The following is a 16704-nucleotide window of genomic DNA, read 5'->3' as shown; positions in this document are numbered from 1 at the left end:
GCATCGCTCAAAGAATGTGATAATTTGTGAAATGTATTGCCAGTAGCGCAGCTATCAAAGAGTAGGCATTATTATAAGTTGGACCCCTGGTGATGTCACAGCCATCCTTGGCTGGGCATCCTCCTTCTCCCTCCATCCCCATCACTCAGCACAAGGCGTCTACTAACTGATGGAACAGAACTGAGAGTTAGTGGCCTCCTCCTTCAGCTGCCCAGTGGCATTTTGAAAGATGTGCTTGGCTAGTGTCAGCCTTCAACCTCCCATTGCTAGTTGCATCATGTAATATGGGGTCTCCTAGCTAGTGCGTGGGAATTGTCAGTGACTAAACATGGGAGAAAACAGAATTAAAAAAACAACAACAACATAAAAAGCATCTCTGTTTGGTGAATCAATCTTGGAATCCTCTCTGTTGTTACTTTCTCTCTTCCTCCCCTGAGTTCCGACGTAAAAAGGAAGAGTGAGAGGGGCTGACTGAAGCATCCTCATCTCCTCTGTCTGGCACATCCTCCTCCCTCTCTCCCTTTCTCTCTCTCCCTCTCCCCCATCCTCTACCCTCCACCTCGCTTTCGTCAGCACCTGACGTGCGTGAGCGCAGCAGTGCTGACGGAAAGACGTTCAGTATCACTCCGGAAGAGAGGGATCAGGGACAGACAGAATTCTCAAAGCCAATCTGGCATTGCAGTGCAGTCCCACTGCGCACTTGGCACAGGGTATCTGGAGGCATCAGTTTGAAGCCAAGTCTAAGCCTGTTTCTATTGTTCTCTTGTGGATGTTCTGTGGGTGTCAATATTGTACGGTCTCATGTGTGGGATAAATCATTCAACACAAGAATCGCAGCTCGCACGCCAGTACTTCACTTCAAAAGCATATTTTCTGGAACCACAACATGACAAGGATGAATTGTGATGAACTAGTCATCAATATCTCAACGGCAGTACTGTTTAGAGTAGATGTGGTTTAGATTCGTTTAGATCAGATTTGGCTGTTTAGTTGGATCACTCCTAAGAGAACTGACTGATTCACAGAGGCTGTGTCAGAAAACTCGTTTAGTTCTTTCATTACCCGAGCACAGTGACGCCAGAAGCACGGCTAATCTCATCAACATCACAGTGCTCTACTGGGGCCATTCACTGTGATGGTCTTATCAACAGAAGATATCAGAGAACGAACCCTAAACTGCAAAAACAGCTTGTATCAAATATGTCATGTTTGTGATATCATAAACATTCATTTTACACTAACACATGATCACCTACATCACCTTAGCATGGCTGTACCACAATCAAGTGATAAGGAGTGTTGTTACTGCAGATCAGAAGAAATTGGTCTGTGCACTTCAGTGTAGATATACACTATATAAGTACTGTCAATAGAATGGAACTCTCTGGAGCAGATAAACATGAACCTATTGGCACCATGTCTAATGCCAGGTGTGGGCTAGAGGAGTATAAAGCCTCTCAGCATTGATCTGTGGAGCAATGAAACTGTGTTTACTGGAGCTCATGATTTGGGGAGTTGGGAATTAAGTGGGATGGGGATCTTGACTTCACTAATGCTCTTGTTTCTGAATGCAATTAAATTCTCCAAACGATGCTCCAAAATCTAGTAGAAAGCCTTCCCTCCAACAAAAGCAAGATAAATGATTTTTAATACCCCCTGATATCAGACGAAACAGTGCAAGAGCAGGTTGCAAGAGCAAGGCGTGTAATAGTCCATGAGGTCACGAAGGATGCACATGGCAGAGTTGCAATGTGAATGCTACCTCTCTCCAAAAGGAGCATTGCTGCCTGTCTGCAGTTTGCTAAAGATCACATGGACAAGCCAGACGACTATTGGACCAGTGTTTTGTGGACAGATGAAACCAAACTAGATTTTTTGGTCTAAATGAGAAGCGTTATGTTTGGAGAAGGGAAAACTGCATTCCTGCATAAACACCTATTGATGGAACAATACATTTTGAATTATACCAGCAAGGGCTAAAGGAAAATATTAGGATATCTGTCCATGAGCTGAATCTCAAGAGAACCTGGGCCATGCAGCAAGACAACGACCCTAAGCACAAAAGTTGTACTACCGAAGAATGGTTAAAGAACCATAAAGTTCATGTTTTAGAATGGCCAAGTCAAAATTCTGACCTTAATACAATAGAAATGTTGTGGAAGGACCTCATGAAGCAAGCAACGCATGGGGGAAACCCACCAACATAACATAGTTGAAGCTCCTTTGTATGGAGGAATTGGCTAAATTTGGAAATGTTTAAGTGCAGTTATTGCTGCACAAGCGGTCCACACAACTGCCAGCACTAAGGTGGCAGTTGTGTGGCAGTGGTGGCTCAGTGGTCAGAGCGCAAGGCTATCAATAATAGGGTTGTGTGTTCGATTCCTGGGCTTGGCAAGCTGCCACTGTTGGGCCCTTGAGCAAGGCCCTTTACCCTCTCTGCTCCCCGGGTGCTGGAGTTGGCTGCCCACCGCTCTGGGTGTGTGTGTACTCACTGCCCCTAGTTCACTTGTGTGTGTGTGTGTTCACTACCACAGATGGGTTAAATGCGGAGGACACATTTTACTGTACAGTGCTGTTCAGTTTGCTGTACGTTACAAATACGTTCACCTTTTTTATACTTTTGTTCACATACTCATTTGTTTTATTTGGTAAACCATATCTACCTTTAGGACTGAAAATCTAAAGTTTTTGGTCCAATATATGCAGAAATAATATGAAAACAATATGATGATAATTCTACACAAGTGAGATCCAAACGATATCTTGTTCCTTTTTAGGAACAACCTTTTTAGGTTTACATTTTTTTGTACACATGTTTTATGTGATTATAATGAATGTAAATGTGAATATAATGTACTTTAATTCCTGATGACAACATTTATATACAACACTGTGCTTCTCTGGCAGAAAGCTAACAGGTCTGGTTATCTAATATCTATTAGGCATTAACTATATAATGGCCATAAATTCAGACCTAAAAGCCTGGTTCGGCTGTGCTGTAAATTCAGACCTTGTTCTATGCTCCATTACCTCAGTAATAAATTTACAGCCTGTCAGGCTCTGCCGGTTAATGCCCACAAACCTTTACATACAACAGAGGATGTCTTTATCAGTACCGAGGTGTGATGTGCAGCCTCTGGGGAAAGCTCATTTGAAGGTTGAGGGACACATGCTTCTTTAGAAGACTATATTAGCAGGCGAACTTGTACACAAACCTGCTTTTGTTGTATTTTGTTTCAAGTCCGCTTTTGCAGTTTGAGTGAATTTATGTAACACAATTCACCATTTATTTTTTGCATAATCATCTTCTACTTATCTATAATCCTTAATTAAACAGATTTTTTGTTCGGTACCTTTACCGCTAACATGTGTAAACTAAACAAGTTCATTTTCAGAGGGAACTGCAGAAAGGTTGTGCAGCTTAAGCGGTCCCTGGTAGTTGGTAGGCTAGGCTGTTGTTATGTGGTCACTAGGGTGTTTTTAAATGGTTGCTATGAAATTGCTAGGTGGTTGCTATGGTATACCAGATGGTTGCAAGTGTGTTGTTAGTGTTTGCTAGTATTGCTAAATGGTTGGTAGATGGATGTTATAGTGTGGCTAAGTAGTAGGGCAGTTGCTATCTCCCAGGTGGTTGATATGGTGTTGCTAAGTGGTTGGTTCAGGTGGTTCCTAGGGTGTAGCTAGGTGGTTGCTAGGCAGTTGTCATGGTGCCCCAGGTGTTTACTATGACATTTTCAATGGTGCTGCTAGGCGGTTGCTATGCTATCCCAGATGTTAACCAATTGTGCTGATAAATGAGTAGGAGATGAATGTTATAGTGTTGCTAGGTGATTGCTATGTTTTTTTCTAGTGTGTTGCTATGGTGTTAGGGTGTTGCCAAGTAGTTAATGTGGTACCCCATGCAAAGTAACACCCAACTATAATGATGTCTGTTTTGACTGGCTCGGCTCTGGGCTCATTTAAAAGGTAGTCCAGGCTGAAACACTTTGATTTCTTGATATGGGCCCTAAAATGTGCTTCCAAAAGATTATGTCAAAACGCCTTAGACAAACTGTTTGATGTCATACAGTGATTTTCAGATTATTCTGCATGTGAACGAAGGAAGAAGGGACAGGCATCTGTGGTTTTATCACTGTAGATATGATGTAATGGATTGTGTGGTGATACGAAAGTGGCTCCCATCAACTGAGCTACGTCACGCTCAAGGTCACAGTGATGCAAAAGATTTTTCAATAATTAAAGAGAGACCCATCACTGCCGCTTTACTGCGTGCGGATGGAACGAAACACAGCAGTGTGACGATATGCCACTGTTAAATGCTATTGTCATGCAAAAAAAACAACAATAAATGAAAGCATTATCAACTGCATCTCTGCAATCGCATATTCGATCCTGGGTCCTGAGAGCGGGCCAGCGGCTGTGTTGTTTTGTTAATATCCGGTGTCATCGTGCTGTACGTGCCCATTTGGCCCATTCATGTCCACCCGTACGCAGGCTCTGGAGGGGTGGGTGGGTGTCTGGTTTGGGGCAACAACAGTGAGAATGAGTAAGAATCATATGATCCGCTGTTGCCATGGCAACAGATCCCAGCAGTGGGCCCTGGCGAGGTGAGTCACATGAGAGAGGCGAGGAGCTTTCTGCGTGCTCCGTCAGAGAGAGTGCTACACACACTCACCCACGAAAGCACCGCAGGCTCTGGGTGCTTCACTCTACCCAAGGTTACATGCTTTAGCACAAGGGGTGGCCTTGTGTCTCAGACCAGGGAGGCATTGAGTCTTTCGGTTCCAATTTGTGTTTTTGTGCACATGTTGGCACAGTTCCAATAATTAAAATATATAGATATTACAGATATGTTCATGGATTACATGGATCAAGATACATTAAAAGGCATGCAGATTTGATTTGAAATCATTAATTGTTAATTATACATGTAATAACGTCAATGTTTTCTGATATTTAAATTGATTGCATAACGTCATTCTACCCATCGTCTGTCATTTCAATACTTTAGTCTAATCTGCATGTTATCCATGTTTTAGCTGAATAAACCATCCAAAAATAGCAGAATAAATCCAAACGGTGGACGGGAAGTGTCCCTACCTGTTTGTTTTTCCAGGGTCTCCACAGCAGCTACAGTTGAACAGCTGTGCCTCAGTACTGATCTCCCAACCCAGGGGGTATGACATCTAAACACACACTCATAAAACACACACACGCACACACCTCTCACACACAAATGCACAGTGCCTTTCAATCACTATCACCACATGAGCCAAATCCTGTTTGTTGTTCTCTTTTCTGATATATTTGATCTAGGACTGTTTGATCTCCCCCCCACACACACACATCATGTCAGCCAGGCCTCCTATTATAGCCTGCAGACGGCATCATCATCATCATCATTTAAAATACTCATCATTTGGCATACTTTTACCAGAGCGGTAACCTATGACAAGAAACCTAAACCTAAAAATCATGGCTTTTAACACAGTGAGACTCTGAATGTATTACCTAAGATAGTGGAGCTGTAATGCTATCCATCTCAATTCTGACTGCGCTATTGTCGAGATGGACTGAATAAAGTCAAGGGCAGAATAAATTCGCTAGACCTGTCAGGAAGAAAAATGAGGCAGACACAGTCTGACTCCTCTCCGGACGTGATGAGATAGTCTGTGAAGACTTGGAGACACATAGCCTACTCCCGCTCCTCTGAGTGGTGCAGCGAGTTAGCTACAGCTTTAAAAACTGTGTGAGGGTCTCAGCAGACGCTTCAAGGCTTCGCGGCTTCGCGGTTTGTACACATCAAATTGACCAGGTTTAAATGAACACTGTTGGTGTTAGAAGAGCTCAGTGTTAGCTACATTTCAACACTACATTTGTAATTTCAAAAAGAGCCCTTTCACACAATTCACGTTCAAGTTTAGTCAGCTAGTGTGAATAATAACTATTATATGAATTTTTTAAGTATAAAAGGTCATTTTTAAATATTATTTAAGTAAATATTTAAAGAGGTTAAAGTTAGCTTAGCATCCCGTTGTAACCTGAATGGGTATTTCATCAGAATTTTCCCGCGTTGCCCAGGTTACGCGCATGCTGACGTAGGAGCGCGTTGGTGACTCACGCGCACCTATAGTAGGCTAATTCGCTAATTTGCTCTCCACCAATCGCCATTAGAGGAAAGAAGAAGTGGCTGCGATAAAATTGTGTTTGCTGTACCGCTGGAGGGTGAATCCCAGAGCTGGCTGCGAGACCCTCCTGCCGCGTATGACCCCCGGCTCGGTGCTGGAAGTTAGCTAGTGCTACTATTTTTGGGGGCGGCTAACGAGGCGCTATCGGCTCCCGCGGGGGCTTTGCGTCAGGAGTCAGGCTCGCGCGCTGCGCACTGTTTGACAGCTCCATCTCCAGCACTGACCGAGCAGTGGAAACGACCAGCGCATCAGAGAGGAGACATTTTCGTAAGGTTGAGAGGACGTTTAGAGACGGTGCGCGTGAGATATAGCGCAAGGCTTCGTCCAATCTGACGGTCATCTCGCGCTGACAGTGAGGTGAGTGATTTCCAGCGGTTTTTTCTCACGTGACGTGTGCGGTTAGTGCATGAATGGGACTGTTTGATGGGAATGATGCGCGGCTTAATGAGGTAGTAGATTTTCCCACTAGTTTTCTCACCTGCCCCGTCGAACAGTTGCATGACTGGGGCTGTAATCTGCTGTTTTCATGCAGTGCACTGTAACACAATAGAGGAAGGCTGTCTTTTAACTTTTGGAGGGGGTGAGGCAGGCTTTTGTGATTATTTCCACTCCTTTGCGTTTATTTGTGGCTCATACGGCGTCCGCGCACCTCATTTTAAAATCCCACCCGTGTAGTTTCTGCCCTCCATACTAAATCGTGTAGTAATTCACAGGCATATCCTTGTCGATACGTGATGGCGTGCTCGGGTGGGCTCCCCACCCCCTTTCCCTGACGTACCAGTTTTAGGGTGGAAACGCGACCCACTTGTTTGACCTTGAGGATGCTGCGCGCGTCTTACCATGGCCGTGACGGTGCTGTTTAAGCCCCGCGCGCACCACGTGTTCGTGTTTCCAAACAAACCTGCGCATCTGCTGCTTGTGGTAAAGGGTCAGAAAGGCGAACGTGAGGCGCGCTGGGTGTGTGACGCCTTTTTCCATCACTGCAGTGGAGAGCATCCACAGCTCAGCCCACAGTTTGATAAGAATAGTGTTCCAGTTCTGATGCTTCTACACCTATTTTAATTCTGATGATTTTACACCTGTTCCAGTTCTGATGCTTCTACACCTGTTCCAGTTCTGATGGTTCTACACCTGTTCCAGTTCTAATGCTTCTACACCTGTTCCAGTTCTAATGCTTCTAGACCTGTTCCAGTTCTGATGCTTCTACACCTGTTCCAGTTCTAATGCTTCTACACCTGTTCCAGTTCTGATGCTTCTACACCTGTTCCAGTTCTGATGGTTCTACACCTGTTCCAGTTCTAATGCTTCTACACCTGTTCCAGTTCTAATGCTTCTACACCTGTTCCAGTTCTAATGCTTCTACACCTGTTCCAGTTCTAATGCTTCTACACTTGTTCCAGTTCTGATGCTTCTACACCTGTTCCAGTTCTAATGCTTCTACACCTGTTTTAATTCTGATGTTCCTACTCCTGTTCCAGTTCTAATGCTTCTACACCTGTACCAGTTCTAATGCTTCTACACCTGTTCCAGTTCTGATGCTTCTACACCTGTTCCAGTTCTAATGCTTCTACACTTGTTCCAGTTCTGATGCTTCTACACCTGTTCCTGTTCTGATGCTTCTACACCTGTTCCAGTTCTGATGCTTCTACACCTGTTCCAGTTCTGATGCTTCTACACCTGTACCAGTTCTGATGCTTCTACACCTGTTCCAGTTCTGATGCTTCTACACCTGTTCCAGTTCTGATGCTTCTACACCTGTACCAGTTCTGATGCTTCTACACCTGTTTTAGTTCTAATGCTTCTACACCTGTTCCAGTTCTGATGCTTCTACACCTGTACCAGTTCTGATGCTTCTACACCTGTTTTAGTTCTAATGCTTCTACACCTGTTCCAGTTCTGATGCTTCTACACCTGTACCAGGTCTGATGCTTCTACACCTGTTTTAGTTCTAATGCTTCTACACCTGTTCCAGTTCTGATGCTTCTACACCTGTACCAGTTCTGATGCTTCTACACCTGTACCAGTTCTGATGCTTCTACACCTGTTTTAGTTCTAATGCTTCTACACCTGTACCAGTTCTGATGCTTCTACACCTGTACCAGTTCTGATGCTTCTACACCTGTTTTAGTTCTAATGCTTCTACACTTGTCCTGTCTATCATTTGAGTTGTAGATAATTGTGATAATAGTACAATAGTGGTAACACTGAAGATCTTGCTTTAAACTACTGTAAAAATGTGTTTCCGGTATCAGTGCAACTCTTTCACGTAATCCTTTTCCATGATGTAGCTTTTAGAGGCAGTAAATACTTCAGACTTCTGTTTCCCAACACTGTATGTTTCACTGGTACATTAAACCACTTCAAATGACTCCACACTGTTTACATTGCAGAAATTTAGCAAAATCTGTAGTCCTTAAATTGACGGAGAACCTTTACATTTCGGCTTTAGACAGGTTCTTCTCACTCCACCGATCTCCAAAAACTTTTTTTTAAAGGAACATCCATTGAAATATTTAACCAAAAGTGGATCTTTTATGGCGTCCATCTGAAGAATCCATTTCAGCACCTGTTTTCAAGAGTCCTACTGAGAAACCTTGTTTGATTCTGTGGACAGAGGGTGCCCCAGGCCAAAATCTATTGCTCACGTAAATGCAGAGAAATTACGGCATAAAACCCTCACCATCTGATCAATGTGCCATTAGGCAGCTCTAATAGCCAATAGACGTGGATGCATGAGTCACTCTTATGCTCCACTTTAGCTCTACACCTGACAAAGCCTATGTACTTTGCATATACCTGATTCCTTTGAATGAATCTGGAAGTGACGTGCTCCTGCTTCTGGCAAAGGTGGAAAGTTCAAAGCGTACAAAGGAAACGGCTTTAGGACAAAGACAGTGGACCCAGAATAGAATTCTTTAAGGCATAAGCAGTGTCACTATCTGTTATCGTCTAGGTACATTTATGTATGCGGACTTGTGCATGTGCACGCCTGGTCATTGGTCTGATAGAAAGAAACAGAGGTCACCTTTTGTATGCTACTTCATCTGTGTTTTTGGGGGGTTGAATCCTTTCCCTTTGAGCTCTGAGTCTCCTCTCCATGCAGTATATTTGTTCTGTTTTTCCAGGAACTGTCAATCAAAGTGCAACGGGTGGAAGAGAGAAAGCAGAGGTTCACATGAAGCATGGAAAGTGAGAATTTCATCGAGGCCTATTGCCTAGCAACCCTTTGAGATAAACTGGAGCAGTCCCCTCTACAACTGACGATTTGAACGTAATGTGTTAGATCAGCAGGCTGTTTTTTTGTTTCTTTGCCTCTGGAGACAGTCACAGCCAGGTGAGAGCTAGTTGTACCAGCTGAGGCACAGATGTAGTGTCTTTACAGTTTGAAAATGTCACCGCAGTCGTTAGTCAATTAATCCGAAAAGCATAAATGCCCTGTAGAGTCTTTTTTCCATACCATTTTCTATTTCAATGTAACAGACATCCTTCCCACACTGTTACACATACAGGTGTCTAAAATTGTTTCTAAAAGCAATGCCATAGACCCACTTTTGGTTCCCTAAATAGCTTTTCAGTGAATGGTTCTTTAAAGAACGGGTTTTATACAAAACCTAAGTCTATAAGATCTTCTACCTAATGTTCATGTGTTACACAGGTTAAAGGTTCTATATATAACTATTGGTGATATGTAGAACCATTTACAAGGTTGTTTAAACTAAACATCTACTAGACGTTTTTCATTACAGAGAAGACACACTCACTGTGAACGATATAAGATAGGACATCCTTTTGCTCTCAAAACAGTCTCAGTTCTGGACAGACACTGGAAACATTTCTTTAGGATTCTGGTCTGGTCTGATGGCATCTTGCAGAGTGAGACATTTTTTCATGCTGTGAATCTCCCTTTCTACCAGATCCCAAAAGGTGTTCTAATGGATTCTGGTGACTGGGAGGTAGGGTTGCTCGATATATCGTCTCTGCATTGTCATCGCAATGTGCACATGCATAGTAGCCACATCGCAGAACGTACAGTGTCCTGCACGCCATATTAAGTCATATGTCATGCTATAAATTGCTTAATGCACAAGGAAATTTTGCATTGTTCTCATAAGCAGATTACATCTACCAAATTTAGAGTTTATATTACTCCAATCTAATATACAGAGGGCATTATTAATATCATGACGTGTTAAATCACTGACTTCTGGTCAAATCTGGTGTAAAGTTTTTATATCAGTATATATATATATATATATATATATATATATATATATATATATATATATATATTGCAATTAATTATTTTTCTAATATTGTGCAGCCTACTGCACTTGGAAGGCCACTGAAGAGCTCTGAATCATTGTCATGTTCATGAAACCATCTGCAATGGCTTTTGCCTTGTGACACGATGCATGGAAGTATCTATTAAAAGATGAGTAATTTGTGACCTTGAAAGAATGCATTGTCAGTAACAATACCCTAAATCTGCCAAGAAAGCATTCCTAGCATTATTGCACCACTTCCACCAGCCTGCACTGTTGACAACAAGGCAGGTTGGGTCCATGGACTCATGATGTGGGTGGCAAACTCTGACCCTGCCATCTGTGTGCATCAGCAGTAGTTGAGATTCATCAGACCAGGCTATATGCTTTCCAGTCTTCAGCTGTCCGGTTTGGTGATCCCGTTGCCTCTGCAGCCTCAGCTTTCTGTTCTTGGCTGACAGAACCTGAGATGGTTTTCTGCTGTTGTAGCCCATCTGCCTCAAGGTTTGATGTGTTATGCATTCTGAGATGCTTTTCTGCTTCGGTTGACGGGAACATCACCTAAAGCTTCTGGCCAATATCTGCATGATTCTGTGCTTTACGCTGCTGACAGATGGTGATTGGATAATTGCATGGATGAGTAGGTGTACATGTGTTGAAAATAAAGTGCGTGGTGAGTGTATGATCAGCCAAAGAACCGATTTCTTGTGGTGTGGCTGCGTTTTGCTGAGAGTCTCAGTGTGCTCATAGAAGAACAGTGCCTGAATGTCTGAAAGCCTTCTCCTCCAGTAGAAACCTGGCTAGCTGCATTCTCTGGGAGCATGGTGTGGGACAATAATACACTTGCCTTTACTTACTCTTTAGAAAAGCACTTTTAAGGGTTCCTTAGTAAAGGCTATGGTTATATGTAGAAACATGACTACCTATAGAATCAGTTTATATGTTTAATCGGTTCTTTTCGGATGCACGTGGTTCGGTTCTATGCTGAAGAAAATGTTGTATTAAAAACCCTGAAAATGGTTGCATATGACATCAAAATGGGTCCTCTCTTCCTAGACTCATTTCTGGTACTATATATAGAACGCCTCTTGCTAACGCTTCTTGTTGGCAGTGCTAAGAAGGGCTTTTAGTACATGTGCAAGCTGGTCGGTAGATGTGATCAATTTCAGTGTTCTAGCGGCCTTAATAGCCTACACTTACTCAGCTAACCAGCTTTTGCATTTGCTCTGTTTCTTATTGCCATTTCCACCTTTAATGCTTTGCGGTTCTTAAATAAGGCTGACTCTGTTTACAGTGCACTGCTTCTCCTTGCTGAATGCTAAAATTCTTCCATTGCTGCAGTGAAAAAAGACTTGAGTTGCTGAGTTTCGACCACAATGCTCTTCTAGTTCTCTGCTGACAGGTCCCATTTCTAAATGGTTCTTTGCTGGGAACCTTTATAAATTATAGCTAGGGTACTGACAGTAGAGCACGGTGATTAGAATGTGCTAAATATCTTATGGCCAGCCTGCATACACCAGACTGATTTTGTCTGAATCTGACACTTTCCTCGTACATTGTTTTGGAGAGAATTGCACTGATGTCACACATTAATATTCATTTGCAACCACTTTACACATTTGAATCACGTAAATTCAAACTGGCATTTTTTTCAGCCTACTGTGAGAGCAAATAAGACTGCCAGCATGAAATTTGGGTCAAATTCATGCATGTTATTACTGTTTTAATCCTCCAACTCTTAAGGCCCATCGGCTGGTCCAGATGTCTGTTCTTCACTCTTGTAACTGTGTATGATAGCAGCTGCACAGTAGATCCTAGAACACACAGTGCACTGAATTGAATCAAATGCATACCTAACGTGAATCAAAATAAATCAACACAGTTATTGCTAAAAGATGAAATTGTGGATATTCTATCCATGTGGAAGCGGTGATGCATGTATTTAAATCAGATGTATGTTTTTTTGTTTTGAGCCATTCATTGTAGTGAGTCTTAAAGGGGCCATATAATGAAAAACTCAATTTGCTCACTTTTTTCAATAAAAGAGTTTATTATTGTATGTAAACAGTTTCAAAACATACCTTTCACTCGCCAGTTCGCACAGTCCAAATATGTCCACATATATGTGAAACTAAGCTGTTTTGAAATCACTGTTCGTCACAAAAAACAACAGATTTACATACATTATATCAGCTTGTTCAGGCCTACAGCGATTGAGCTCCACACCATTCACGCTTAAGTTCTAAGAAGTGTTTCAGCCTGGGTTTCTTTCTGAATGTTGCGCAATACTGGGCAGTAATAAAGGCACAGTATTGAAAGCAGTGTGGTTATTAGAGATATTCAGTATTACTGAATTTGGTGCCTAAAGCCACACAAAGGTAAAAAAGTGAGCTTCAGGAAGTAAACTAAATTTAAAGCAGCGTTGTGTGAAAATGTATATTTTTGCTATAGTTGTGGAGTGTAATTCGCTTTTACACCACAGTTGTAAATACAAACAAAGCTTTAAACTCCCTCTTATGGACAAGTGGTACATGAAATGCTTGAGGATACTGAACCATGAAAGAAGCCTGTCAATTTATATGAGAATGTTACACACAGCCTTTGAGAGGTCTTGTCTGCGCTCCACCAAAGTTACATAGTGTGGTAGCAGTCTTCTGGGCCCAGAGTGGCAATGACAAATATGCCATTCTCCCTATTACAAGTCATTGTACTTTAAAAAATATTTTAAAAGCATGATTTTTATTTTAAGGTAACACAGGGTGATCATACGTCCCCTTTTTTTCCGGACATGTGAACGATGCGTCTGGCTGGGAATTCTTAATTATGTAATATGTCTGGGCCTTCGCACTGATTTCACATCAGCATTTGCTTCCACAGTCTGGTGTAAATTGCTTCTCTGACTGCTTCTCACCAGTCAGAAATAAACATAGTTCTATGATTTTAGAGGTATTTAACTGCTCCTATCCTCTTACAGATACACTAGTACTATGACCGTACAACGTAGGACTTCTTGAAGCCCCTTGGCCACAATTTCCTAATTTCCTAATTGTCCCCAGTGTCCACTTTTTTGAAAATCAAAATATATCACCTTGCATAAATGTTGCTTTAAGGGGTAATTGGTTGACTTATCAGCTGTCATTCCTTTCATTTACACACTAAAGTACGCTGCAAGACGCTGCTTGACTTCAGTTTGAGTTATTAGTTCTCTATGGTGTTCCCAAACACTTATAAACAGCATTTATCAGATGGTGTAAAATTGGATAAAAAAGTTGATAATAAAATAGCTTGTGTTGGATGTGCTACTAAGAGTGTGCATGTCTGTCCTTAAGAGGACTTCTGTTGTAGAGTGTGGGTGGGAGATCGTTTATCCGCATAATGTGCCTGGGGGGGGACTCTAATCATGCTAGGTTGTTTGGTATGTTCATGTGAGGATGTAGAGAGTGCAGGGTGGGCATTGCCTAGCAACGCCGACATTCTTAGCAGTCCTCTGACCTTCATTGATCAAACATGACTCTGTCTGTGATATGAAGAGCCTCCTTATGTGAGACTGGCCACATTCGGCTTGTTATTGGAATGTCAAGTACAGACACTAAAGAAGGAGAAAATTGCCCGTTTCATCAATTCTTCATTCTTCTGCAAGGAACAAATGCCAAAACACACTGCAAAAATATCAACATTGTAACATTTGCACTTAACTTAAGAATGTCCATGGAAAAAAACAGACGATATCGGTATCAGCTTATAAATATTCTGGATGGTTTAGATTTGACTGATATTACAAGGATTTGATGCCTAATGATATACAGTATTCACATTAAAAGATGCATTAAAATATTTAGTTTGAGTGATGAATATATGCAAATGTTTATAGGTATGGATGTTTGTATATACAGTGCAAAAAGTAAACAATGTCACAGACTATGATTTTGTAAAGACTGAGAATCTTGCAGTGTTTGAGATTATTTCCCTATTCCCTATTATTGTATCCCTAACACCTTCTCAGCTCCTTCATTACTCATGTACCCGCCAGAGAGGTTTGTGCAGTAGTTTTGTTGCTTCCGGTTTGGAGCTGGACAGAGCTCACTTATTGTTTATTCACAATGTCCACATAACAATCTGCATCAGCCAAGACTACAAACTTAGCTGATTTTATTGGGAAGTCATTGGAACTGGTGTAAACCCAGCACAAGAGTCTTTCCGTTTCTATTTGGTGAAATTCAACCATTCTGTTTCTAGTTGTGCTGTGAGATTCTCTGTCTAATATATGCACGCCTCTGTTGGGGTCTGTCCATAGGGTTTATTTCAGTGCTGTTTAAGTCAAGGGACTATGAGAGCTTTGGCAAAACCTTTAGTTTATCTCTATTGTGGAGTTTATCCTCTGTATTCTATTTTCATCTTCATTCAGCTTATTTAGATGTCAAGCTTGTGTAGATGTTCCTTCAACCCTTCTTTGCATTATTCTAATCATTAATTCTAATCCGGGTATGTGTAGCAGAAATCAAAATATGAAAAGAAAATCTGAATTCTTATAAATTATTAAAAATATTTTTTCTCATTGTCTAAAATTCTACATTCTCCTAAAAATCAAATACTGGTATGACACGGGGCAGTACTTTAGAGCAGTACTTTAGAATTATCACTCCTGATTCTCCAAAGAACCTTTTTAATGCATGATTTTTTTTAAGGATACATACATTTTTAAGAACTGTAGTTAATTTTCTTTTATAGTATAATTTTATGGAACCCTGTATTTACAAGAGTAAACCATTCACATTTACAGTACAGGTTTTTTACATTTTGCTCTTTGTAAAGGTAGTTCAGTAGGTCAGTGGGAGAATAGCTGCCTCTTAGCCAGTGGCTTGCCCAAACCTCCTCGACTTAAGAAGGGATAAACCAGCTCCCTGCTGGAAGGAGCTACTGTTCATCATCCTCTGGAATTTCAGGATTTTCGAAAAGCTCCTGCTGATTTTAGCATGTGCAGAATGTAACTGCTGTGAACTTGGTCTGAATCTTTCAGACGAGCACTCTCCCCTTTCAGAGGCGTAATTGCCTAGTCATTCCTAGCCATACGACTCAGCTTTTAGAACTAGCAGCTGCAGCGCAATGCAGAGCTAAAGACGCATGTGTAGAACTTCCTCAGCAAATGAATTCTATTGACTAACTACTGTTATCTTTCTTAGTAGATAAGCTTGTAAAGACATGAGCCGTAAAAGAAACATGGTTAGCAGATCATTCTTATGTCAAACTAATGGAAACTGTTTCCCTGCTAGAGGCTTACAATTTGCTTCATGACAGCAGCATTAATCACAGGGTGGTGCTTATCACATTGGCTTTGGGTGGGTTGGGACAGCTCACTGAATCCATGCATTTCATGTAGTGTTTTATTCATGTCATGTCTAATCTCTTCATTCCTGTTTTATGACCCTATACAGCTGCATTTCTTGTGCCAGAGTGGAGGCTAGCGCGTCCACCATCTTGTCCCGCTCTCGTTTCTAACCTTCATCTGTTGGGGCCGACACAAGTCCAGTGCAGCCATGCCCAAAAGCAGTAAAGTGACCCAACGCGAGCACAGCAATGAGCATGTCACAGAGTCTGTTGCCGATCTGCTGGCCCTGGAGGCCCCCATGGACTACAAGAGCAGTCAGATGAGCATGGCCGGAGGAGGCCCGCAGCCAATAGGCAAGCAGCCAGGCATCTCCCCAGATCTGGAGGACGGACGGCCAGCCTGGAACAGCAAGCTGGAGTACATCTTGGCCCAGGTGGGCTTCTCAGTGGGTCTGGGCAACGTTTGGCGTTTTCCCTACTTGTGCCAGAAGAACGGAGGAGGTAAGGTTTTAGCAGCCTTGGTTTTATGTTTAGTGACAGAGTTTCAATAACGTTCTAGTCCAGGGGTGGGCAACAGGGGCCGGAGTCCAGCACAGTTTGCTGATTTCTCTGCTCTAACAAGCCTACTAAACCTGGCAGTTAACGGGTGAGTTGAATCAGGTGTGTTTAAGCAGGAAAAGCAAAAAAACTGTGCAGGAATACGGCCCTCCAGGACCAGAATTGCCCACCCCTGCTGTAGTCAATGTCATGACAATGACACATGATGTAAAAGCAAACATTTGCTTCTCTTACTGTTAAAAATAAAGGTTCTTAAATTGTTCCTAAAACTTAACTTGAACGTTTACATTTTTGTAGAACGTTAAACTGAACTATCACATCTCATTTGTTCTTTAGAGGATTGAATTCATTGAAAGGTTTAAGAAAGTGGT

At 42.0% G+C, this 16704-nt stretch overlaps 1 protein-coding gene across 1 annotated transcript in view; it reads left to right on the top strand.

Annotated features, from left to right (window-relative positions):
* The first annotated feature begins 6153 nt into the window (after positions 1-6153).
* Positions 6154-16704, top strand: part of slc6a17 (solute carrier family 6 member 17) — a 36081-nt gene continuing 25530 nt past the window's right edge. The window contains exons 1-2 of the mRNA XM_072681786.1: positions 6154-6545; positions 15883-16276. Coding sequence (XP_072537887.1) covers positions 15985-16276 — 292 coding nt within the window. The 5' untranslated portion in view covers positions 6154-6545; positions 15883-15984. The remainder of the gene's footprint in view (positions 6546-15882; positions 16277-16704) is intronic.

The sequence above is a fragment of the Salminus brasiliensis genome, chromosome 6, assembly GCF_030463535.1.
Source record: "Salminus brasiliensis chromosome 6, fSalBra1.hap2, whole genome shotgun sequence".
Classification (NCBI taxonomy): domain Eukaryota; kingdom Metazoa; phylum Chordata; class Actinopteri; order Characiformes; family Bryconidae; genus Salminus; species Salminus brasiliensis.
Note: the sequence above shows the minus strand (reverse complement) of the source record. Positions and strands in the feature narration are given on the sequence as shown.